The sequence below is a fragment of the Blennius ocellaris genome (assembly GCF_963422515.1).
Source record: "Blennius ocellaris genome assembly, chromosome: 11".
Taxonomy (NCBI): Eukaryota; Metazoa; Chordata; class Actinopteri; order Blenniiformes; family Blenniidae; genus Blennius; species Blennius ocellaris.
In genome coordinates, this window is record NC_137660.1 from 5679716 (window position 1) to 5705421 (window position 25706).

Consider the following 25706-nt stretch of genomic DNA (forward strand, 5'->3'; position numbering starts at 1 on the left):
GATAGAACGGCCGGCATTTTACAGTCATTAATTCTATCGCCTCAGAGCAGTGGGTTTTTTCCAGACAGCAGTTGGTGCACCAACCTTCGTTCACGTACGCACACAGTCCTCCTCCCCTTGCTTTCCCGGACCGGTGGTCGCGGTCCGCTCGGAAGAGTCGCAGCCCGTCGATCTGGAAGGCTGAGTCCGGCATGTTGTTATTCAGCCAGGTTTCCGTGAGACAAAGAACAGCACAGTTCCTCATCTCCTCCGAAACACTCATCCTCAGTCGCAGCAAGTCCATAGTAGATAGTAGAGCTGATAAGTGGAAAAATACTTCAGTTTGCGATACAAACATGAAAATTGGCACAAGTGCTCACTATAACCCACTCTTTTGAAAAGTTTGGGTGTCCACGCAAAATTTCAAGATGGCCGCCATTTTTCAAGATGGCCCCCAATTGCACCGATTTCAGACCATTTTAGACACTTTCAGTGCCCATTTTTTTAATGATATGTGGTCATGATGTTGACACTGACATTAAAAACTAACTAAATAATAAACAAATAGTAAATAATAAATAATAAAATAAAGAAAAAATAAAGAAAAAGCTCCAGAAGCTACTTACACCTCACATTTGCAGCTGCATAAAGCTGTACATGCCACCCAAGCCTGTAGCATGATGTTGACACTGACATTAAAAACTAAAAACTAAATAAAAAATAAATAAATAATAAATAAATAATAATAACAAGCGGCCATTCCAGAGGTACTCGCTGGTTCTGGCTGGCGCAGAATTGCCTGAGCCAACACGCCTGCCTGATATGCTGAGCGTTTGGTGTGTTGGAGCAGAGCTGCTCTGGTTGGAGGGATGGCTTCATAAGGTCTCTGCTTTCAGGCAAATAGGTCAAGTCTGGCCTCATCTACACTGTCTAGAGTGCTTGTCCTGTCATACATGAGTACCACAAACCTCTCCAGAATCTTCATGTCACCATCCTCGATGGTTGCTGGGTACTTGCTCAGTTTAGAAAAGACTGAGGTGGCTTCAGGAAATATGTTCCATGTTTGCCAGGCTGTTTTCTTTCCTTTGTTTCTGAAGGCTGAGACAACATCACAATCTGTAAATGCATGGAAGAATAGCATGCCTTTAGCCATCTCTGCACCAACACTGTTGTACAGGTTGTGAATACCTATCCACCGAAGGCTCTGACCTTGGCCAAATGCGAGCCACAGCTTCTCCAGACCTATGGCTTGCAGAATTGGGAACATACTTAGGCCAATTACAAGGACATCTGTGTCATTGGTTTTGACCATGATAGATTTGCTCCCCTGTGATGCAGCATATCTGGCATGGACAAAGATGCGGCTGTCTGCCTCCTTGTGAGAACAGTTGTTAAGTTCAAGCAGACTCACTTTGTGATTGCTGAGCGCTTTGGTTCCTTTGGTCACAATAACCAAGTTTGGCACAGACATCTCAGCAATCTTGTCTGCCAGGAAGTCAAACAGCTCTGACTTGTTGCTGTTGTGTCGGAGGAAGTTGTGCCAGTTCGAAGGAATGGAGTTATTTTCTGTCACCTTGCGTCTTCCACCTAGTCCTCTTTTGGACCTGGTTTCTTGCTTTAGACTTGATGCATTATACACATCAAAGACAACATGTGTTGTCTTGTATGCACCAGCATAGGCACTAATGCTTGGCAAAAAGTCAAGAGTTGCATAATTTCCAAAAGTCTTAGACCTTTTGGGTGGTAGTGCATGGACCATGGCTGAACCATCAATGATGATGTCATCAGCCTCTGGCTCTTGGTCTGGAAGTGGAGCTTGTTTCTCAAGTATGGATGTGAGTTGGGACTTCTGACAGCTGTAAAGTTTTCCACCCTCACTCAAAGATGGAGGGAATGACTGATTTTCATGCTGAAAGAATTCCTGCAGGTCACATTCCCTGCTCTGACAAGAAATTAATAGTTTGGAGAACAGCTGGCATTCTTCTTTCAGCTGCTTCTGTTTCAATGACTCTGTAGTAGGCTTATCTTGAGAGAAGAAGTCAAGCCTGTTCTTCTTGATGGGTGCGTAGAATGAGGTTGGATTCCTTGCACGATCAAGTTTTGCATTGTTAAACATGACTCTACAAGTCTTGTGGTATTTTGCCATGTTTTGCCTCTATGCCATTGCCTCATCCAGTCTTGCTGGGTCAAACATGAGTGGCATTTCACCAATTTCCTTGAACAATGGCACGTTGATTGCAATCATTACGTACCCATCATGTTCTGGATTATGATGTACTGAGGCTGAGGGAGAAGTTAGATCATTTTTCTTGTCTTCCTGGCGAAGACAACATTTGTTCCAGTCAGTCTTCCTCCTGCTTGTGATTGTACTTGCCATTATGAGTTCTTAAATAAGGCCGAGGGGTTATCCTTTTACCACCTTTGTCTGATACGCACATTAATGTATGGGATACAACTAGGTTCGGTCACCCTACACCTAGCCCGATCATTCATCCAGTGCCATTTAAGTCCCGTGTGATCTGTACACCATCCGGGTAAGTACATGAAAAAGCCATGTATAGCCCCACTTACCCTTGGCTCGGCTCTCCCGCGCTGGCACACCCTGTCAATTCAGGCGCGGCTGTCTAACAAATCTACCAATTACTTCCTAAGAGCTAATTGATATGGGGCCATTAGACAGCATTTGGGACACTAAACTAAACTAAACTACACTACAACTAGTCCTAGTCTACCATTTTGGAGTTAGTAAAGCTAGGTACAGCATTAGTAAAGCAAGATTAGCTGACACTGAACCCCATGCTGAGTTACACAGCAGTGAAGTCACCAGTGTGCCCTGGCTGTGCACTGACATTCACTCTTTTAAACTAAAACTAACTAAAGCACCACCACCTAAATTGAACTTAGACATGCAAAACTGAACTTAGGCATGCAGATTTATTGTAAAAATATTTGTAGTGTTGGTGTGGTGTGATAAAAGAGCATTTTTCTATGCCAAACATATTTTTGGATAATTTCATGATTTTAGCTGCCATATTGGACGCCATCTTTGTTTTTACATGCCATATGACCTCTTTAACAGAAATACATCAGACTTGTGCATATATACTCTACTTAAGGTATGTGAAACAAAAGAAATGTGATAAAAAGATTACCAAAAGCAAAAACACTCGTCGCTAAAACCTTGACTGGCGGCCATCTTGAAAAAATAGCCGCCATTTTTAAATTTTGAGTGGACACCCAGGATTTTTTTTTAGTTAGGGTATGGAGAAGGTATGTACCAAATTTCATAATTGTATCACTAAGTGAAGTATGCTAGTGAAAAAATGAACTTATCAGCTCCACTAGGAGGAGCACCTGCTGGGAGGACACGCTGCTGGTATGGAGCTCAACTTTTTCTTTACTCTTCCACTTTCACCCGACATCTCACTGACTAATAGAACACTGATGACTTGACTTTGTGCTCAGACACTTAGCATCGTGTGTCAAAGTGTCGGATTTGATTTTTGCGTGAAAAAGAATCAGAATCAGAATTTATTTATTGTCATTGTAACAACAAAAAACAACATCAACCATGTTTTATGCACCGGGGTGTGTTAAATGCAGTTTAAACCCAATATTTATTTGAAAAAGTACTTCTAATAGTGTTTGAGTGAGTAAAAACTTTCCTAAAGCCGATGATGATTTGATAGAATAAGTGGACCGGGGTTCCTCTAAAAAAAAAAATGCCAAGCGGTTATTTGGTGCGCTGGAGGCGTTAAAACACGACGCAGGTGTGATCTGTTCAGCACGTGATCATCAGCCTCACATTGTTTCAATGCATGAAGCATCGATTTAACTACGACAGACTGAATTATCTGTAAACAGCCTCTGTGCGTCCTGGAAGTCTCCGTCTGCTGCACGCTGCGCTTTAAACTAGAATGCCTGTTTACATCGCACATTACGGTAAAGCCCACAGCTTCATGGTGCGTTCACGTGCACCTCAGTTGCCAGCATACACAGTACTGCACTGGTTTATTGTGACACAGATTATTTAATGGGTGTGATTGGGTGCGCAGCTGCCTGCAGGTCAAACCTCGAGCCAAACATGTTGCATCTGGTCTGTTGCTGTACAAGTAAGAACATCAATCAAATACAGGTGGAGCAAAATCACACACCTGAGATTTGAAAGAGTGTTGGTTTCCAACACTCTTTAGAGGAGGTGACGTTGAGCTCAGACTCTTCCTGAACATGTGGAAAAACTAAAATAACAAACTTGACATTCCACAAAAGTCTGACTTTTAAAAACTAAGTTGAGGGGAAACGAGTGTCCCGACAACAACTTTGGCTTGTTTTCTCATTGTTGAGACGAGAAACTGAAGTAAAGATGTGACGGGCTTGGCTGAGATCATATGTACTGACACATTCACTGCAGAAAGAATATTCTAGAGCAGCAGTATTTTGAATGCTGTTTGATTTGTGGTTGAACTTTATGAGCAAGAGGTAAGTTTTATAAAATGTCAAGTCAAAATGTGCTCAGTGTGTTTGATGTTCCAGACTCCAAAAAAGCAGAATAGCAACATGTCACCAACTTGTTGAATGAATAATTGTTGGATGTGGGTTTGTTTAGTGCAGATATGAGGCAGATCATTGGTCCATGTTTCACCTGTGACTCTCCAACTTCTCCCTCCTTCACATCTTCTCACCAACTCTTGTTTTGTGTCTCTTGCGGAACAACCCTGTTCTGCTGAATCAGCGCCCCGCAGCAGCAAGAGGAGTCGTGAGGAGAACCTCGAGTCTCAGGTCAATAAGAGAACGAGGTGGGAGGAGGGTCTTGGTCCACATGGGGGAAGACCTTCCTATTGGGCCTCGGCTCCTTCATGGCTGAGGGAGGGGGAGGAGGAGGAGGAGGAGGAGGAGGCGAAGGAGGAGGAGGAGGATACTGACGTTGAGACAGTAGAGCTGGTTGAGGAGGAGGAGGCTGAGGAGGAGGAGGAGGAGGAGGAGGAGGAAGAGGTTGATGTTGAGACGGTTGAGGAGGAGGAGGATGTTGACATTGAGACAGTAGAGCTGGTTGAGGAGGAGGAGGAGGAGGAGGAGGAAGAGGCTGAGGATGAGGAGGAGGAGGAGGAGGAGGAAGAGGCTGAGGATGAGGAGGAGGAGGAGGAGGAGGAAGAGGCTGAGGATGAGGAGGAGGAGGATGAGGAGAAGGAGGAGGAGGCTGAGGATGAGGAGGAGGAGTAGGAGAAGGAGGCTGAGGAGGAGGAGGAGGAGTTTGAGGAGGAGGAGGAGTTTGAGGATGAAGGGTTTGATTATGCTTTCCAGAGGTTTACTCCAGTTTTACGACGTTGGGGATGAAGAGGAGGAGGAGGAAGAGGAGGAGGCTGAGGATGACGAGGAGGTTGAGGAAGAGGAAGAAGGGGAGGAGGAGAGTGAGGGTTAGAGGAAGGAGGAGGTGAAGAAGGAGGAGAGTGGGGGTCAGAGGAAGGAGGAGGAGGTGAAGGAGGAGTCTCTGGTGATGAAAGCAGGGTGGAGGACGTTAGCTTGACGCTTAAGAAGGAGATTTTTTTTCAATGAAGAACAAAGAAGTTGTGGTTTTATTTTTATCCACACTGATTTTCAAAAAGGATCTAATGTCTCCGTCTTCTGCGTCTTTTTCTGTCTTCCTTTTCCTGTGTGTCCCTCCCCTTGTGTGTGTGTGGTGGGCGGAGTCTACCTGCCCTGCACACCTGAGAGCTTCACCATCATCATCATCACCTCCACCCTGGGGCTGAGAGCTTCATCACACCTGAGAGCTTCACCATCATCATCATCACCACCATCCTGGGGCTGAGAGCTTCATCATCATCGTCATCATCATCACCATCCTGGGGCTGAGAGCTTCATCATCATCATCATCATCATCATCACCACCATCCTGGGGCTGAGAGCTTCATCACCATCACCATCACCATCATCACCTCCATCCTGGGGCTGAGAGCTTCATCACCATCACCATCACCATCACCATCATCACCTCCATCCTGGGGCTGAGAGCTTCATCACCATCACCATCACCATCACCATCACCATCACCATCATCACCTCCATCCTGGGGCTGAGAGCTTCATCACCATCACCATCACCATCACCATCACCATCACCATCACCATCATCATCATCACCTCCATCCTGGGGCTGAGAGCTTCATCACCACCACCATCACCATCACCATCACCATCACCATCATCACCTCCATCCTGGGGCTGAGAGCTTCATCATCATCATCATCATCATCATCACCACCACCACCACCATCATCACTATCATCACCCCATCATCATCAACACCATCATCAACACCCCCCCCCCCCCCCCCACCTGTTCCAATAAAGAGTCTTTTCTTCACCACAGTCCATCTCCTGTCAGCTTGTGGCTCCGACACTCACCACACAGCGTCACACTCATCTAGGCTCCAATCAGCTCCAGGAATTACAACCAATAGCTGTCATTGCAGAAAATAGCTCCAACTACTCAAATGACCATCAGTTCAGAAATACTGTCAACATGATTGAACCAAAATGATTAGAATTACTAGCAGAGGTTGTTTATGAAAAGAATAAAGGAAAACCTCTTGTAACAAATGCTTGTGATTGGTGGTGTAATTTAGTGAAGAGCAACAAGCAAAGGAGATAAATGTGAAAGACACAGAGACACTAATTACATTTGAACAAGCATGTTCAAGATGGACGGAGCTGAAAAGTGTCCATCCATCTTCCTCCACATTTGATGAACATCAATGAAGAAGTTTTTGTTCTCCTCAAAGCAGCCGACAGCGAGGAAAACCAAAGTCCTGTCCCAGTCCCACGTGAGGAACTCAACCCTCTGAAATCTTTTGATTTGTTGAGGCTCCAGGCCGAGGAAGCAGAGACACTGATCATATTAGTATTTATTGTGTGAAAAACCTTCACTGTTTGAACTGGTAGATACACTTTTTAATGCATCTGTGATCACAAAATACACAATCGAAGCATTTCAAGCCAAACAAAAGTCATAAATAAGTGATTCCTGGTCCAATGTTGAGGCTGCGCTCTGAGCAGGCTGATGCTGGCCCTCAGGGGAATTCTCCAGAAACACAGAGCGGCTCACTGCTCAGGGGAAACAAGAACAGGCTCTGGAGGTGGACATTATTCACACCTCATGGTTTGTAAGTGCAGAAGAAATGTGAAAACAATGGAGGGAAAAACCACAGAAACGTGTTTTCTGCTCCTCAGTGATGAAAAAGACGAGTGGATCAGTTGGAGTAACGATGCGCTCCAGTGAAAACGAGTTCTCATCAGTTGTTTGAAGCAGCTTTGGCTGAGGGGGAAGGGAACAAGAGTCGTCATGTCAGTACTTTGTTTTCTCCTGCAGTGGTCTCACCAGCAGACCTCAGGTCAGCAGTGACCCACCTGCCACCAGCTTGCTCTTGAGCGACGCCTCTGAAGCCAGAGCCTGAGACACACTCATGATCCTCTGCTGCTGCTGCAGAGCCCAGTCCAGCTCGCTGAGGGCCAGTGGCGCCGACGGCTGCAGGTTCTGAACACTGGGACACACACACACACACACACACACACACACACACACACACACACACACACACACACACACACACACACACACACACACACACACACACATGTTTGTAACTTAAGCATTTAGTAATGCTTAAGTTACAGCTGCACAGTAAACCTGTGTCACATTCATTCCCTTTATATGGCAACAAAACACATCCTGGCCGTCTTTCCACCAGGTGTCTTCTACCTGGACTTTGCCAGGAGGTTCTTGATGCGCTGGGCCCGGCGGGATCGCTCCTCCTGCTCCTCCGGACTGAGCGGCTCCTCAGGGTCCAGCTCCATGTAGCGCTCCGGGATGGACACTTTCTGTGGTTTGGACAACTGGAGGGACGGGGGTTAATTCATTTTGGAGAAAAAGTAAACAGCCTTGTTTCCACTGCACATAATATGACGGGACGGTACGGTACGGCAAAGCCCGGTAAAAACGTTGGCGGGACGATGAGCGCCGCACATCAGCAGTCTCAGCCGGGGGGCGGGGCCAAACCTGGCCCGGGCTTGTTCAGCGTGTCGTAACTCACAGACCAATCCTTATCGGACCCGTGATGAAAAATGGGAACCCTTTGGTTTGTTCATTCGGTACCAGCCACAACTCTTGCAGTGGGGAAGCATGAAAACCTGAACCCAACCACGTTTGTTTCAGAGAAGTTTCTCCTTCACACGACAGCAGTTTTCAAAACAATGTCCGTTTACACAGACAAGTCAGGAACAATGAAAACAATGTCGTTTTCATGTTGGACCACTAGTGGGTGCTGTTGTTTGTTTTTGTAATGAAACGACACAAACAATAACAAAGGTGAGAACAGGGACATTGTAGTGGACAGACGACCATGTAGGACTGTTATTACAGTGAAACGACCAGGTCCAGGAGAAGATAGACTGGTAGCCATGACACTCTGGAGACAAACATTATTGTCAATCTACTGAGCATGTGCAGAAGAGCTCTTCGCTACAACTGTGGCGCACATGAACAGCAGCAGCGTTTCCACGGAAACAAAGCGTTTTGGAAAAGTTCCAGCTCGGGACTGAAGTGTGGCGGCGGTGGTGGTGAGCGGGTCATGAAATGTGAGTCTTCATGTGGTGAAGTCGTTGCTTCACACTGACGCCCAGCAGACAGTCTAACGTGGCGATCAGACCGGTAGTTAGTCTCACTTCTTCTGACTCCCTACCTCTCGGCTGATGTCCAGGTCGTAGTCCAGAGGCTCCACGTCCACCTCCCGGACACATCTGGACGTGGCCGTGGCCGTGATCCAGCCGTCCGACTGGATCCGGGGCCTCTCCTTGACCTGGTCCCAGCCCTCGTGGCTCTGACCTTCGGCGGCGGGCCGCTCCTCCTGCCAGTCCAACACCTGCAGAGACACGGGAGTGTCCATCACAGAGCGAAGGGACAAAGATCTGTCTGCATCAGCACTTGTGTCAGGACGCTCCGAAGACGAACCGAGCAGAAGTGAGACGGCGACGAGAATAAAAAGCATGAAAGCCGCCAGATGAGATCTACTGGATTAAAGTGAATCAGTGAATAAAGCAGAGATACAAGAAGCTGAACATGTTGAGTTTTAGGCCAGTGAACGTATTAGTTCATTATTCACGTGACTCATGTTTGATTATGGAATCATTGACATGTGAATTTACAACACAGAAGTTTTATGGTCGTAAAATAACATGTTGAAAAGGTTTTTAGATCAAGAGCATAAAAATTAATCTGTTCTTGTATGTGTGTCATCTTCAGGTTTCATCATTCTGTCAATGCTTTCATTATTTTAATCATGTTCTGAAATCACCTGCTGCAACAACATCTCACAAATACTTACTAAATGTGTTTACTAAACCAACGTTTAGTTGATCATTTGAATTTCAGTGTGTTTTTTTCAAATATGAACAGAATTGCACTGTTCTATACCTTTTACTACAAATTAGCAGCACTGCAGCGGATAATAATGAGGGGAGACAGATTGCAAACAGAGGAAAAGATCATTTCACACAGTCATATTCACACCAAGTGGCAACTTCAGGGTCACCAATTAACCTCAAATGTATTTATTGGACTAAGGAAATGTGATTGTTTAAAAAGAAAAAAGAAAAAAAGCAACACAGAAAGGCCCCAAGTGACCACTACATCTCCAGAAAAACAACCACACACAAAACCAGAAAAGGACGTGACTCAAATGTGTCCAGACTGAGAAGAAAACTAAAAGCAACAAACAAAAAACTTGAGTATAGTCTCCATAGCTCTGTTTGGATTATAAGTTGAATATTTCAAACTTCTGCCGTGTTTTTCAAAAATGAATCCCAAGTTTCCTCAAAAACATCTTCTCTGCACGTTATTAATGATATTTGCTCAAATTTACTGCTGTTGTTTGTATGGTCTCGGAATATTTGCGGCATAAACTTCATACAATTGAGATTCCCATTTTTCAACTGGTTTCTCGAAAATCGTTGATGCGAAATTTACATGACACGAAGTTGGAATTCAGCCTGGTTTAAGATCCAGTGTATATGAGCTCGTTTCCACGTTTAGTGTTCAATTACAAGTGATTTCCACTGGGAGGCGACAAATGAAAGGACAAAGTGACCGAGGGTTTCGACTGTGAGGCTCAAACTTATCATTTCCCAACTTAAAGCGTTGTGTTGCGTTGAACGTCAACACAATACGTTGTTGGCCACACTGCAGCTTTCTGTGGCTGAATCTCATCCCTGACACAAATATTGGTAGCATCATGATTTCAGATCTCACTTTTTGAACATGATAAATTATCTGGCTTGCTTCAAAATATACTAGCTTATTTTTAGTTCTTGATTTTACAGCATCATCTTGAATATTAATAGAAAAGCCTTATTTTAAGATTTCCTATTCAGTAGAATTTATTTGCTGCATGGACAAATTATTTCACTGGTTTTATGTGATTTTATTCTTAAATTTACTGTTTATATCTTATAATGTGGGCTACACACATTGTAGGGTAGGTATTGCAGTCAGTGTGTATGACAGTCCATCTCTTTAATTTAAATGTTTTATGTTAGTCTAAATGTAGTTTGTGAGCTCTTGAGCCGTCTAGTTTGCCTTTTATTTATATCATACGAATAATGGAGTAAGATGACACGTCATCTGCAGAGATCGCTGCAACAAGCAGTTTAGTTCTGGATCCATTTAATTCACGTGTCAAAATTGTGTCTTGATTCTTTTGGATCACCTGCCGACTCGGTGGAGGAATAACATCCCACTTCCATGGATGTGAAGATGTTCAGTGAAAATGCAATATGATCTTGATGGTTAATCGCTGCGGGAAGTTTCATTCTGTTCCATAATTTTAAAAAAAATCATTACAACTAGAGCATTCTTGTTGTCTCACTGCTTGTTATATGGAGTGTAAAGGTCACGTTCAGAAATGATCACTTTCCTCCAGGCGATAACTTGCATTTTTACCTTCAGGCCCGCAGGCTGCGGCACAACTTCCTGCTCGTAGGAGCCGGGCCATTGATGATTCACGCCACATTTACCTGTGTGTGATGAAGACTGACCTTGTTTCTTGTTTCCACGTGACTTTGTCTTTCTTCCCGAATGTTGTGTTTGCCAAAGGCTTGAAGCCAAGTCGGCCTTTGTGTTACAGCCAAATAAACACAAGATTACACAAGGGTTCTTTCTGGATTCCTCCACCATGACGTAACACTTCTGTGCGAAACATTGCTCCATTTAATAATCATGAAAACATTTGTCGTGTAATAATTAGTTCTCTTTGTGGTGAACTGGTTTCAACTCACTATTAAAGCAATAACAATCATATCTAAAGAGTTGATCCAGCCCGACTGCTAAGATGTTGTGATGCAGGTTCAACCAGACTGCTGCTCTGTGACTGAAAGCTCAACACCTGCAGACGATTGAAGAGAAGAAAACCCTTTTCAAAGACCCCTGGTGGTCATACTAAACATGACAGGAGCAATTATTTATCTCCTTTCTTCTGCTGGTTATCACTTTGTTTGCTAATGTTTTAACATTTGAGCTTGTGAGCAGTCCTTGAGATGGGAGAAGCAGACTTGGGATCTGATAATCGCTGGTTCCATTCTAACAGCCGACAGTTTGTTGCTGTGGCCAACGCCCCCCTCGTCTCACCGCTCCCTGGGTGCTGGAATGGAAACACACTGCTCCCAGGAAGAACGGGGAAGTGGTTGACCTGGAGATTAGTGAAGAGGACTTGAGATGGGGACTTTGCCGGTTCGATTCCCTGTGGCTCGTGAGGAAGACCCCTGACCCCGACCAGCTCCCCGGAGCACCTCAATGTGGCTGAAAAAGAAATACCCGCAACACAACTAATAAAGTAGGATTGATTTAGTTTAGAATACAGTTCGGAAGGTAAAATACCATAAGTTGTATGAACGTGTTCACTTCTAAAACACAGTGAACTTGTGTTTTGATATGGTAAAGATATATTTGAAATATGATACAGATAATGTGTTTGTTGTTAGTTATCTTGCAATAGAAATAATGTGGAAAAAAAACAAGGCTACTTGGAAATGACATTTATAGGACTGTCTGTGGATCCAGAACTGAAATGAGGTTTCGCTACTCAGCCATTAGTTTGTCTTGAAGGACAAACCTGCAGGTGGCAGAGTTGCCAGGGTTCTTGCATGTATGTACACGTAAGCACAATTTCACCTTTATTAAGGTATGCATCAAATCTCATACCACTATCAGGCCCAATACTGCACAAAGTAGTACTTGTTTTTGGAAAAATCTCTCTGATACAACCTGGAGCGTTTGATGTGACGTTGTGCACCAGCAACCTAGCCCGCAGGTATGCGAGGGAGGACCAGCCATGTCCACAGTTTGGAGAGTTTTTATTGTTAAAGGAAATGACAAAAGTAAGACAGACTGTTTATGTTCTGCCAAATCAACAAGAGAAGGAGCAGGAAAGTCCGTACAACACCAGAAACCTCATCAGCAGAGACATTTGGACCAGCGGAGTTTGAATCAAGTCCCTCATCAGTTTAACTGATCAGTGGATAGGGAGGATTTTACTACGAGCCATGCTACATGCTACATGCTAAAGAGTTTCTGGGCTCACACAATAGCCATGCGACATGCTACATGCTTCATATGATTAAAGATTGACTGATACATCATTCACAGTGAGCTGGAGCGTGTGGCGGGTTTATTTTCCTTTTCTCTACACGCTGTCTTATTGCTTGGACGAAATCACCCATTTGTCAGCGGAGGTGAAAACCGGAAACACGCTGATCCGAGCCTGCAGCTGTGTGCGAAGGAATGTTTGCAGTTGGTGTTTGCAGTGGTTGGCTGGAGGCTGAAATCCTCATCCTGAACCCAGTTCCGTCTGGCTTGCTCCTCTGTGTCTACTTTCACTATTTTCTCTTTCAGCTGCCCCACATCAGGAAAGGGAGTGAAATAAGAAAGAGATGGACATAAGCTGATGAACAAATCCACTTTGTTTGAAGTGCTTTGTAACAGGTGATCTTGATCTTCTGTAGGAAGTATAAGATGAGACAGAAAACACAACAACAAGCATCTCTTACAGGTATATTATCAATTTTAATGCTTGGTGCAGGTTTAAAAAGTTTCAGTTACATTGCGGTCATTGTACTATTCTTGCATGGGAAGTGTATTTACAGTTGTACAGCTGCAGCGATCTGTGAAACTTCATATTTGAATAGGATTAGAGATGAAAAGAACCAAACATTATCATCAGATTATGTAGGGCTATTATAAATTGTTGAGCTTTTTGTCTGTCAGGTTTTATAGAATGTAAGCAGTTGTATTTATTCTCCCTCTGTTTGCCTTGTGGAGAACACATATATCAAAGGTTCCCTGCCTTCACCCATTGTTAGCTGGGATTGGCTCCGCTTGGATAATGTCTTATAGAAGATGGTCATCCACTTCAAATTAGTTTAAATGAAAGACTTTTGTGTTTTCAGTTCAAGACCCACATGCAGCCAAATATTAATCCTGAGTGGCTGTGACCAGTGAAATAATGTGATAATGTCCGAAAATTACTACAATTTTAACATAGAGACCATTTTTTGGAGCAAAATTCAGTGAAAATGTTCCCAGAATTTCCCCAATAGCTGTTACATTATGGGGTTCTTTACAGACTCACCCTGACAGCATGGCTCTGAGGCTAATACGAGTTCGTTAGCTTTCATTTATCCTCGAGTCAGTCAAGTCCACATCAGTTGTTACTGATCTTCATGCGAGAGGTGCAAAAAAACAAACAAAATAGTGCATTATTATTAAAACATGTACAGTATACAACATTAAACAGAACATAGCATACTTGACGAGCAGCGTAAAAAAAAAAAAATCCTCCGGTCAGTCAAGTCCACACAATCGTGCCACGATGTAAATCAAATGTAGACATTTTCAGATGCACTTTACAACAGGTTTAAGCAAGCCAGAAAAGTCAAAAGTGCAACTTGTGAAGGCTAAAACAGGAATTTTCCCCCAACTGCAAGGCCGTTTACCTCTCACACGATCAATGGGAGCAGTCGGGGAGTGGACACGTTAAATATGGATGGGCAGTGTCGCATTGTAATGAACGCAGGGATACAAGCTCAAGTAAAGTTCCACATACTAACTCGGAGGCCCAACTTGTCAGCTAAACTGTCAGGTCACTAAATACATAAAAATATAATAAACTTAAAGTCATACCCAGATCTTGCATAATTATAACAATAACTAATGTACAAAACATTTTACATACATGCACATGATAGACCCTGTTACACGCACGGGGAGAGCAAGCAAACTCCACACAGAAAGGCCCTCGCTGGATTTGAACCCAACTCATACTGCCGACTTTGAACTTTGACTCTGAATGTGACAAATGACATGAAATGCTGCTGAAATATTTATTTATGTACGTAGTTGTACTCACAAAATGAAAAGTTTTGTAAAGTTCATTGCCTTATGACCAAAGCAAAACAAAAAAGAAAAGGGTCATAATTCAGCCATTGTGCAGTCTGCATTAAACTTCACATGCTTACACCTCCGACACGATCGAGACGTTGTTTTTTAGGCTAAATCTGGCCAGTCCGTTGAAATTGGGGTGTTATTGCACTGTCCAATGTCTTCAAAGGTCTGTCAGTAGTCCGTCAGTGGTCCGTGTTATTGGACGGTCCAATAACACCCCAATTTTGATGACTGCATTTGTGCTAAATCGATCACGTTGGGTGTTTGCTGGGTGATGTTTGATACCCCTGGTCTAACTCCTTATCAGGAATATCTTATTACTTATTCGTAATATTAATCTTGCCATAAATTACATTCAGAGAATCAGAACACGCCTGTAATTTATATGGAAAGTAAACAGCAGCCAACATTACTGATGTAGCATATAATTGTGCTTCAACTGTCTGATGAAGAGTCATATTAAATCATTGTCACACTGAAACAAATTGGATTTCAGCTGCCACGCAGGGTGCTTTGCACTTCTTAGGAGACTTGTGGTTCAGTGTCTTGTCTTGGGACAGTTTGGCATCTGGACTGGGTCAGTTTGGGCATCAACAACTAACCCTGGAATACAGGCAATATATGGCTTTTTTAAAAATTGTGTTCATTTTGTCGTTCCAACAACGTGTGTACGTACGTAACAAAAAGCAATACAGGCGCTCAGACAACATAAAACCATTACTATTTTACGGGCTGATAAAGGAAGGACAACTGTCATCATGGACACAGTCAAATATGAGAAACAGTTAGAAATTATGTTAGAAGACAGGAACACAAATGAAATACTGAAAAAAACCACTGAAAGCCCTGCTCAAACCCTTATTCGAAACAAACAAAAATAACACAAGAAACTTATAAACATTTAATCCCCACAGCCAGTATCACCCCACGAATGTATGGAACTAAAAAAAACAAACCCCAAAAAAGACACTGCACTGTGCCCCATAGTGGACAGCATCGGACCTGTCACCTACAACCTCTCCAAAGCTCTGGTAGATATAATTAAATCCTTCATTGGCACAACAGAACATCACTGCAAGAACTCAAAACAACTGGCACAAGGTCTCCACAACATTACAATAGAAATAGATGAAATCCTCATTTCACATGACATCATTTCACTATTCACTCAAACCCCAGTTTATGTCACATTACATATTGTACAAGAATGTTTACGAAAGGAGAGGAATTTCAATAAATGCACAAAAAGTTGAAGTCATCACACATCAGATGAGGCTCTGAGGAAGGCGGCAGACGCAACCGAAACATGTCAGCAATGTAAAAAAAAACAACTTTTCCTGCATTTACCTGTCATTTAAAAAGAATCTCTACCTAATATAGGGCTCTTGTACACACATGACTAAAGTCAAACAATCAGCTGTGCATCCTCGGTTTCCTATATAGACATTTTAATTCACCGTCCTACATTTTTGCCAGAAGTAAAGATCACCTTTAATTTTACATTCTGGTGTTAGTAATAGTTCCTCGGCTCAGCACCACATTATCCGTGAGACTGAATGATTGCACATTCTCGAGTGTGACATAAAGACGTACGATTCTTTTTTTTTTTGTCATCTCCTTTGGTTGTCACTGCACTCAGGCCCACGACAAACTTCCTGCTCCTGCATGGAATAAAAGCGGCGCATGACTCATGATCTAAAAATGCTTGAAAGGTTCAATTCTGTTTAGTTTTATTGCTATAGTGCCAAATAATACCCAGCCATCTCAAGGTACTTCTAAAGAGAAAAACCAGCAATTTCTCATGACGAGTCGGAAGAAAAAACTCCCTTTTTAACAGGAAAAAGCCTGCAGATCCAGGGTCAGAGGCAGAGACTCTCTGATGTTCCAGTTGGGGTTTGGAGATCGAGGGAGAGGAAAGAAGAGGACAGACAGATTGTGGGGAGAGATTCAAACCCTGCTTCGGAGTGGGCAGGTCAGCATTCTCACACAGAAACCACTCAGATGGGACGATACTGTACGTCTTTGTTTGAGAATTATTACATTTTCATGATGAAAGTCCAAAAAGTGTGAGAATGGTCCAAAATATAGCAGTTTCGGTTGGTTGTGTTCCTAATTTTTTTCAGTATCCCACATAGTTTGGTCAGACAGCCAAGTTAACTGAGAGCCATTTGAAAAGATTTAGCACTAATAGCATAGATTTAATATTGTGTTTGCCCGTGATAGCTTAACTTAGCTGTCAAAATCTCTCATTGTTCTCTTTACTATGCAAGCACTTTATCCCCAAATAGCGAGGAAAATCCCCGGGGCTTTATGTGGCGAGGCTGTGCGTGCTGACCTCTACCTGCCCTTCAAGCTGGCTCTGCCTCATCAGGCCTTTCTTTTGTTGGTGCCGAGGTTGCCTCCAGAGTAAGTGCTGCCAATCGAAACAGCCAAAGCAAGAAAGGCATCAGGCATCACATGCACAGTGAAGTCGTACCAGATGTGAGTCACGTGCTCAGGCAGTGTGGTTTGGGAGAAACGGACAAATTAGACCAACGGGCTGTTGAAATCTGCTGTTCCAGGTTGCTGGAAACAGGAGTTAATCTGAGAAATCAAAAAATTACAAATGATTGCGAAACGAGAAAATCACCGAAAAGCTGTAGATAGTTCAACATGCTTTCATGTATCAAAACCGGGAGCAAAAAAAAAAAAAAAAAGTGTAATTTTACCTCTATTAAAATAAGGCGCTGGAGGGAGAGATAAATGAAGATCACTGTGATAACTATAAGCAGTCGTGCTGCATTCTGTTCTTTAGGAAATTACTGTTTTTGGTAAGGAGACTCCTGTTGACCGCAAACTTAACAACAGCCCAGGTGAGCTGTTGTTCCTCCGAGTGTGGATTCCTAAATAACAGGGCTTTGTGGGAAGCGTGTCAGGATGTTGACTTAAGCACGCCGCCACACGTCTCGTGAGTCCTCGGGTCGCTTTGGAAAATTAAATTCCGATGAGCTCAAAGATCCTGACGAGTGACTCTGAGCAAACTGTGTTTGACATGTGATGAAGTCTCCTGTTTGTCTTAAAGAGGCACCGGGGGGAAACAAACAATAACGTGTTTGCAGAATGTAAATACTGGACTCAAACTGACCTGTAAGCTTGTTATCCCAGCCACACCATTATCTATTTAGGGATGAACTTGTCAGTGCTGGAATACTTAATTTCATAGTATTTGTTGGGGTTTTTTTTTCCAGAAAAACCACGCTTTTGATAATAAATGGCTGGTGAGTGAGTAATTACTTTGGGATAAATGGTGCTTCGCAGTCTTTTCTAAGGTGTTCATTAAGTTTCTTGTTCCATTCTAGTATGTGATAGTAACCCATGGCTGGTTAGTTACAAAAATTTACATTTCTCCCTCTATGTTTTCAAAAACAACATTGTTCCCATCAGATTATTTCCCCTCAAAATGTTTTATTTACACAAATCTGCATGTAAATCTCGTTCAGAGCTACTGTAGGTGGCGCTATCAGGAAGCATAAAGCCTCCGCTCCTAGACATAAAAGAGCATTGACTGATTGATTGATTGATTGATTGATTGATGGATTGATTGAGCTTTTTCCAAACATGTACAGAAATACACAAAACAAATGTAAAAGAATAACATTTAAATGAATTAGCAAATGTAGACGAGACAAAATAATCGGTTGTCATTATGTGTTATCTGTGTTCGAAAAGGAGTACAAAGTACGAAGAAGTGTAAACTTTTTTAATAATTTGTCATTTGTCACTATCCAATAATATATTTATACCCTGGACCTCGCCACAATCAACTCTCGATATCTATTTTGAACTAATTTAGGTTTGATAATCGTTTCATCTCCACACACAATTTGTTCCATTGTTTTATTCCACAGATGTTTCAGGAACTTTTCAAGGTGGTGTGTACTTTATTAGTTTTTAACTGTAACTAAATCATAACCTCCCTCTCTTTCACAAAACAATTGCTGATTGTTCCCCGGCATCCTTGTTTTACACATTATTTGAATAGTTTTGAACTCTATAAGGTCAATGGATTTCAAAGTTTTCCATTGTAAGAATAGTGGATGGTGTGATCAAAACAACCAAGCTTGTGAACAATTCATATTGCTCTTTTTTGCAGAATAAGAAATATTTGTAAACAGTTTCCATTAGTAGTAAATCGAGGTAAAAGCAGTTTATGTGAATTGACGTCTGATCCAACATGTCTTTGTCATTGGCCAGGCCTGAGATGCTTCTGGATAATTGGTTTTGAACATGTTTTATGTGCATTTGTGATTGTAAATGCAAACCAGCCAAAGGCATTTGCGCAAACGTTAAAGAAAGCGCTGCGCTAACAGCATTACCATCACATCAGCTGAACTGTAAACACAGGTCACACATATACCATGCTGATGAAGCTTCTGTTGCACACTGTGACTTGTAGCTTTGTTTACATGCAAACGAACTTCCCAAATGCATCCCGAAATATCACCATTTGTGCTCCATGTAAACGGACCCTAAGTGTGGGCCTGAGTACGTTTCATGTTAACGTCAGTGTTTGCCTTCAGGCTCCATGTCTGTGGCGTGTTGGATGTCTGGCTCTGCCATGATGACTGAAGGGTGACTAACTGTGCTTCTGGCTTGACAATTCTTTGTCTCCGAGTTGCAGTTGCTTGTGTCATGCATCAATTAGCAGGCTGGCCTTCTTGGTTTCCATGTTTGCTCAGCTCAGTGTCAGATGTTCAGCCTTTCTGGATGTTGGGTTTTGGCCCCCGTTCATCTGATTTGTAAGTAACCCATGTATTGACCCCCGCCTGCCTTCTGGCCTTGAATAACCTCCCAGGTCTGTCCAAATGGTCCTCTGCCTGAGCCACTGGCTTTCTCATTCAAGAAATTCCCCTGGGAATAAACTACTTTGAATATGCAAATATCTTTTTTCAATCAATATAAACTTCTTTCAAGAAAATTGGCTCATGAAAACATATTAAAACTTAATCACATTCCCCTCTTGGATGTCTTCTTTTAAGGACACCACTAGTGCCAAAACAGATAAGTCCTGCACAAAAAGAGAAATGGTCTCTGGCAGCTGTTTCTAAATAGACAGTTTCAAATGTTTGGATACTTTGGGCCATGTGAAGGTTGTATTCTTCAGTGGCCTTTTTTTTTTTTTTTCTTGTAGTCTGGAGCCAAACTGGTGAATTTGAAAAGAAAAGATGTGTACGAAACAAATGAGAGCCAGCAATTCAATTATAACAGACCCTTAATGACGAGACGCTTCAATGTGAATTTTCAGTCGAGTGTTCTGCTGCTCCCATGTCTCTACTTTGACTTTTCATCATCATCTCGGTCTGTCTGTGGTTTCTTCGTTGAAACAGGTTGACCATGAACATCTCATTCACTCAACATGAGCTCTGAATTGTGGGCTCCAGTTTGAACTGTTGTCGATGGGTGATTGCTCCAGCTCTGATGAACTTAACCTGTGCAGCAAAGGGAAGGTTTTGGCCTTCCTGTTCTCAGTTTTCAATTCGGCGTTTGATGGGTTTCAAAATTGCTTTTGAGGACATGTTCAAATTGAATTACACTTCCAAGAGGTCTGCAACATCCTGTAGTTCCCCTGTAGCAGCTCCCTGACATGTTCAGAAAATTACTTGTAAATAAAGATTTTGCTTACATTGTTTTGTTATTTGACTCCAGAGTTAAGAGTTAGAGTTACTCAGGAGTTAGACAGGGTTGTACCATGTCTCTCATCCTGATCCTGGTTGCCACAGACTGTAGTAGTAAGAAAGACCACAATAACAAGAAAAGAGTGATGACATGGTCCATGTTCTCCACCTTAGACAACCTCGATTTCCCTGATGATATTGCCTCGTTTTCATCTCGGCAAGAACACATGCAAGAAAAAACTCGCAGACTCAGCCATTAGCCAAATCGGACTGCAGCTCAACACCAAGAAAACAGAAGAAATGAGATTTAACACAGCAGCTCAGGCCAAACTGCATGTTGAGGGTAATGAAAAACAGTAGGTTGACAAGTTTATCTAATTAGGAGCAGTCGTCAGTACAGAAGATCCAACTGAGAAAGACATCAAAAACAAGAGTGGTTAAAGCAGGAACAACCTTTCATAAACTAAGACCTGTCTGGAAATCAAAACAATAGAGTAGAAAACCCAAAGATAAATTATATAAAAATTAATATTACACTAAAATTTACCTCCTAAGTCCCAAACTAATGTATTATTGTGGTACAGACATCCCAAAACCATGTTCACATATGTGGAGGCCACGGCCCAGGAGGTTAAATCAGTATTAATGGATGGAAGTGAATGTTGCTGAATTCCAGAATCAGAAATGAGGTCACTGTCAATTCAATTACCATCACAACTGCTTCCGACAGATTTTCAAAATGAACACAATTTCAAATACGTTCTTACAAAAATAGATTGATTCCATCTGCATAGTTGACCAAATCAAACAAAAGCATTTTGATGACTTGAACAGAACAATCTTCACTAAAACAGCCCTTCCAGATGGATATCACAGTCAAAACACCAAGCAGACAACAACAACTTGGCGAAGGACTGTTGAACATTATTATTATTATTATTATTATTATTATTATTATTATTATTATTATTATTATTATTATTATTATTATAACATACAGTAAAATTTGTACAATTAAATTGATTAAAATTGCTAGTACAGTTTTATTTTGGAGAAAAGAAAAAATGGTGGAAAAGAAGGAAAAAAGAGAGAAAACTCAGCAGCTAAAAATAGTTAAATAGCTAAAGTGGCTAAAACAGCCAAGACCTTTAAAAATGCTAAACCAAAAGTCTATTAAAAAAATCTGAAAAATCTCTAATCAAGCCTCAAGATGTTTTTTCTTCATTTCAGAGATTTTACATGTTTTACCAGAAAAACTATATTTGGTGGAATATTGGTCATTTGGTCACTTTTGGTCATAAAGGTTGCAGAGTCTGGATCCACAGTCAGTGACCTTCAGAGGCTGCTGTTCCATGATTTGGGCTTACCAAAGGCTGAGCGGTGGTGCCACAGTCAGACACGACTATTAAAATGTTTTACCATTTGATCTGTTGCAAGGCCATGGGCAGTAATTTAAGACATGTCGTGAGGTGGCTCTGACTTGCCTGGTGTGTTGATGTGAAAGTGTGTGACTGTGGCTCCCTGTCTGCCCTGTGATGGAGGGGTGACATGTCCACGGTGAACCCTGCTTTTATCCAGAGTCAGCTGGGGTTGACTCGAGCACTCTGCAGCTCTGAACAGGGTAAAGTGATGTAACAGATGAATGGAGGTGGATTTATAAACAAAATACTTGCAACACCCATTTAAAGACATTGTGAGACATTTTGAGCCTCCGTGGCCATTCTGTGAACATTTATAGTGTTTTGTTTTGGTGAGGAATCCTCTGAATCTTTAGACTGAACCTTTAATTATATTCACTGTTTCCTCATTGTGGATTGTTGTGATGCATTTAGTTGCTCACCAAAACGTTGTAACTCTGAGCACTATCACACTAGTAGCTGCAGGAATGACTCCTAAACTTTGGTAGAAGACGTATTCATGGACACGCTGGCTGCAGACAGAGAAGAGTTTTACCTTTTTGAACTTTTTTCCCCTCAATTTTTGAGGGACTCAGCACTTATTGTCCTCTTGTGATTGAGCTCATGATGTATTCAAACTGTCAAACATTTAGATTTAGTTTTAAGTCTGCTCTATACACTTCCCTCGATATAATAACACAAGAAGAATGTAGGGGATTAAAAAAAAGTATTTCTACGTACAGAGATCAGAAACTTGTTTGAGATTTAAAATTTTACTTGAAACCCCAAATACAGTATCATTATTTCCTCAGTTTGTGAACACAAAGACAACAATCCAAATTTCTTCCCAATATATTATCTGATCCCATTTACATTCACAATAAAACCTACTGCACATGACTTGGTTCTATATTAGATGCTAGAATTTCAATGAGACGTACCAATTCAGTGTTGGAGATATTTTGGTGGTCTGTTATTGAACAGTACAGCCTTTATTTTCATAATTAAATGTATAATTAAAGAGTGCAAACGAACAGATGTAATATACAGAAATAGTGCAATATGCACTAGGTTTCACAGTATTTCACTGTATATGGTTGAGTTGTTGTGATGTGCAGGATGTGTGTGAATCAACGAGTGTGCCGGAGAACAACAGGTCAAACAGGTGGAAACCAGGATGTGAGCTGTTCTTGATGTTTAACACTCCGATGAGGCATCGGGAGGTGAAACTGTCCACCAGGGAGGGGAGAGGGCAGCCGGCAATCTCTGCTGAGCCTTCTTGGTGACCGCTGTGGTGTTGTCCTCATTAAAGTAGGGATGCACTCATCAATATTTTTTCTCTTCCGAGCCGATCCCAATAACTAAATTTGGATATCTGGTGATGCAGATACTATTCTGATACCAGAGCGTCTCCCTTCAGGAAATCCATTCCACATTTTGCAGCCAGTGAGCAAAGCAGCTGCAGGGAAATATTTGTGGAGTCATTTCAGCCATAGATATAATTATAAAACACACATATCTATGATTTCAGCAAACAGTAAAGCAGTCACGGCTTCATGGATCAGAAATCTCTGCAGGTTGGATAGGAAATTTCTTATCAATAAATTACGTTGGTATTGGAACCAACACCAATACTGGATCGGATTGGCCCCATCCCTCCATTAAAGTAGAGGGGCCAGAGTAACAAAGCGACACTATTGTATTATTAATGTACTATTGGGTTATCCAAAGACAAGGTCCCACGTTGGAAGCAAAGTATTATTGTTTAACCATCAAAAAAAAGAGGAAAGATAAGAATAATGTATGTATGAATCTTTATTTATGTCTTGCAAAAACATAAAAGTCACCACCCTGTGAGTAACTTGAATGGTTAAACTGATTCATTCACACTTGTTGTGCAACAACATGACACGTGTCTGGAATTAAATAACAAATGCGCTCGTTTTTCAGATGTCACGCCGTGCGCCGTCAAAAGGAGCGCTCAGCTCACGACACTCGAATGTCCGTGCTCCGGCGGCGGTCCGTGAAGGCAGCAGCGACGGCCTGGCACTGTGGCGCTGCTGCGCTCCCAGGAGGCTCCATGGAGAGGCAATGACATGAAATAGGACTTCAGACCGGATCATGGCGGCGCCTCTCGGGCGGGACACCTTACCTGAGCACTGGTCTTACGGTGTCTGCGGGGACGGCCGGGTGTTTTTCATCAAGTGAGTGTGGACACGGAGCGGATGTGTGTGTTTAACGGGAGTTGTCTGTGTGGGTTGTACCGGGTGTTTGCTCTTCTGCGCTGCGGTGTAACAGGTGCTTTTCTCCCCTGCCCCCCCCCCCCCCCCCCCCTCTGTGTGTGTGTGTGTGTGTGTGTGTGTGTGTGTGTGTGTGTGTGTGTGTGTGTGTGTGTGTGTGTGTGTGTGTGTGTGTGTGTGTTTGTTTCGTCTATCAGCGACGAGACGCAGACCACCACCTGGCTCCATCCCCGCTCCGGTGAGCCGGTAAACTCCGGACACATGATCCGCTCAGGTAAACCGAGAAAACCCGCGCAGTTTCACGCGCGCGCAGGTCGCGCACTGTTTACTTTGCACGTTTGTCTCGTAACTTCTGCACCGACGGGTAAACTTTCACCAGCAGAGGTGTGTGCGTGTGTGTGTGCGTTCCAGACATGCCGCGGGGATGGGAGGAAGGCTTCACGGACGAAGGAGCCAGTTTCTTCATAAAGTAAGTACCTCGCTCGGTCACCTGCGCATTACGCTGGGATTAACGTGGTTCCTCGGCCGCTACTCGCTGGACTAATTACCCCCCCCCGGGGGCAGTGTGGATTTACCCCAGCTGTAACTGGGACTAACCTGTTCACCCCGTCGTGACCTCCCTGATTTCATCTGCTGCTGATACCGTCAGGGATTTCTACCTGTTTCCACATTCCTACACGTCTGTAAGTTTATCTGCAGTATTTTGTCACAGGACTCAGTTGCTTCCTTCTCACTTTGCAAGTTTTTCAGATGATAAATATTACATGGATGATTTATATTTGTTGTGTTTAAGAAGTCTTTTAGCTGATACAACACAGGCACCGGATGCCTCAGACCAGGAGAGTTAAACACATCTGAATTAAGGGGCCACATACAGATCCAGTTTCATCTTGACTGGGCCGGACCGGTACAATAGTGCCATAATAACCTTTAAGTTTAACCTGTGTCTTTGTCATGGCAGAGTACATGTGTTGATAATGTCTATTTTTACAAAGACCAAACAATTATTACCTAAAATGACTACAACCACATCTTAAATTTGATTTGAATGAAACCGTCTGGTGCGAAATGTCCAGAAAGCCTCTCCTGTAGCTGTTGCATTATGGGTAAACCTCTTTAGGCCCACAGATCTTGTGTTTCACAAGCCTGGTCTGGATGAGGACAATCTCGCCATGAAAATGCAGACATATTTCTTATTTACCTCACTGAATGTTTAAAGAGCAACAGCTTTACCACAAGTTGGATCAACTAATGCCACGATGAGTGATTGGACGTGTTTACGACGGTGAAGCATCTGGTGCACAGTTTCATCAGCTGTGATTACTGGAAGAAATACTTTAGCATCAGTGAGGGCTGATTGAGAATGTTGGATTCATTTCAGGTCTTATTATTCCACTGTGCTTACATTTTAAATAGCTATTGATTGTGGGCTGGTAATTATCTGTTATTACCAGTTAACACCACAACAGTTCGAGATAAAATGCATCGTTTTTACATTTGCGTTTCAGAACCTCGCTAACAGTTCTGTTAATTGTGTGAATTTTTGCAAGGTGGCGTGAAAGCTTGTTCCCAACTCTCCCATATCCCCCCCTTTTTTTTTTTTTTTTTACTTTTAATGCTACTTTACAGTTAAAATGATCTCTATATCTTCGAATTGGAGACTGTGGTTTTGTGGTATTTAGTCGTCCTGATATCCTCAGGTGTTATAAGTTGGATGTAAACGCACAGAAGTCATTACTTCCACGTTAGGATGTTGAACATGCTCCCTCGACTGTCCTGTTGGGAAATATTGATCAGCTTGCTGCTCATTGCTCTTGTCTGTACTGTGGAAGAAGTGCGGTGAACAACATGTAGGTTGAATGAATTTCTTGTCAATAAGAAGAAAGAAGCTCCACAAACCAGACGTTAGATGCTCCATCTGAGCTTTGTGTTAAATCGGCTTCATGGAAA

At 42.6% G+C, this 25706-nt stretch overlaps 2 protein-coding genes across 6 annotated transcripts in view; one reads left to right on the plus strand and one right to left on the minus strand.

Moving 5' to 3' along the window:
• Positions 1-6998: 6998 nt before the first annotated feature.
• Positions 6999-11204, minus strand: LOC308136971 (pleckstrin homology domain-containing family A member 7-like; the record flags this gene model as incomplete). Its single annotated transcript, XM_080505527.1, has 5 exons — positions 6999-7292; positions 7385-7518; positions 7737-7870; positions 8716-8895; positions 11175-11204. 5 exons carry the CDS (start codon positions 11202-11204, stop codon positions 7270-7272), a joined length of 501 nt encoding a protein of 166 aa, XP_080361653.1. The 3' UTR covers positions 6999-7269.
• Positions 11205-23601: 12397 nt separating this feature from the next.
• Positions 23602-25706, plus strand: part of LOC308136603 (pleckstrin homology domain-containing family A member 7-like) — a 172572-nt gene continuing 170467 nt past the window's right edge. For all 5 annotated transcript variants that reach the window (XM_080505016.1, XM_080505017.1, XM_080505018.1 and 2 more), the window contains exons 1-3: positions 23602-23720; positions 23954-24030; positions 24168-24225. In XM_080505016.1, coding sequence (XP_080361142.1) covers positions 23638-23720; positions 23954-24030; positions 24168-24225 — 218 coding nt within the window. In that variant the 5' untranslated portion in view covers positions 23602-23637. The remainder of the gene's footprint in view (positions 23721-23953; positions 24031-24167; positions 24226-25706) is intronic.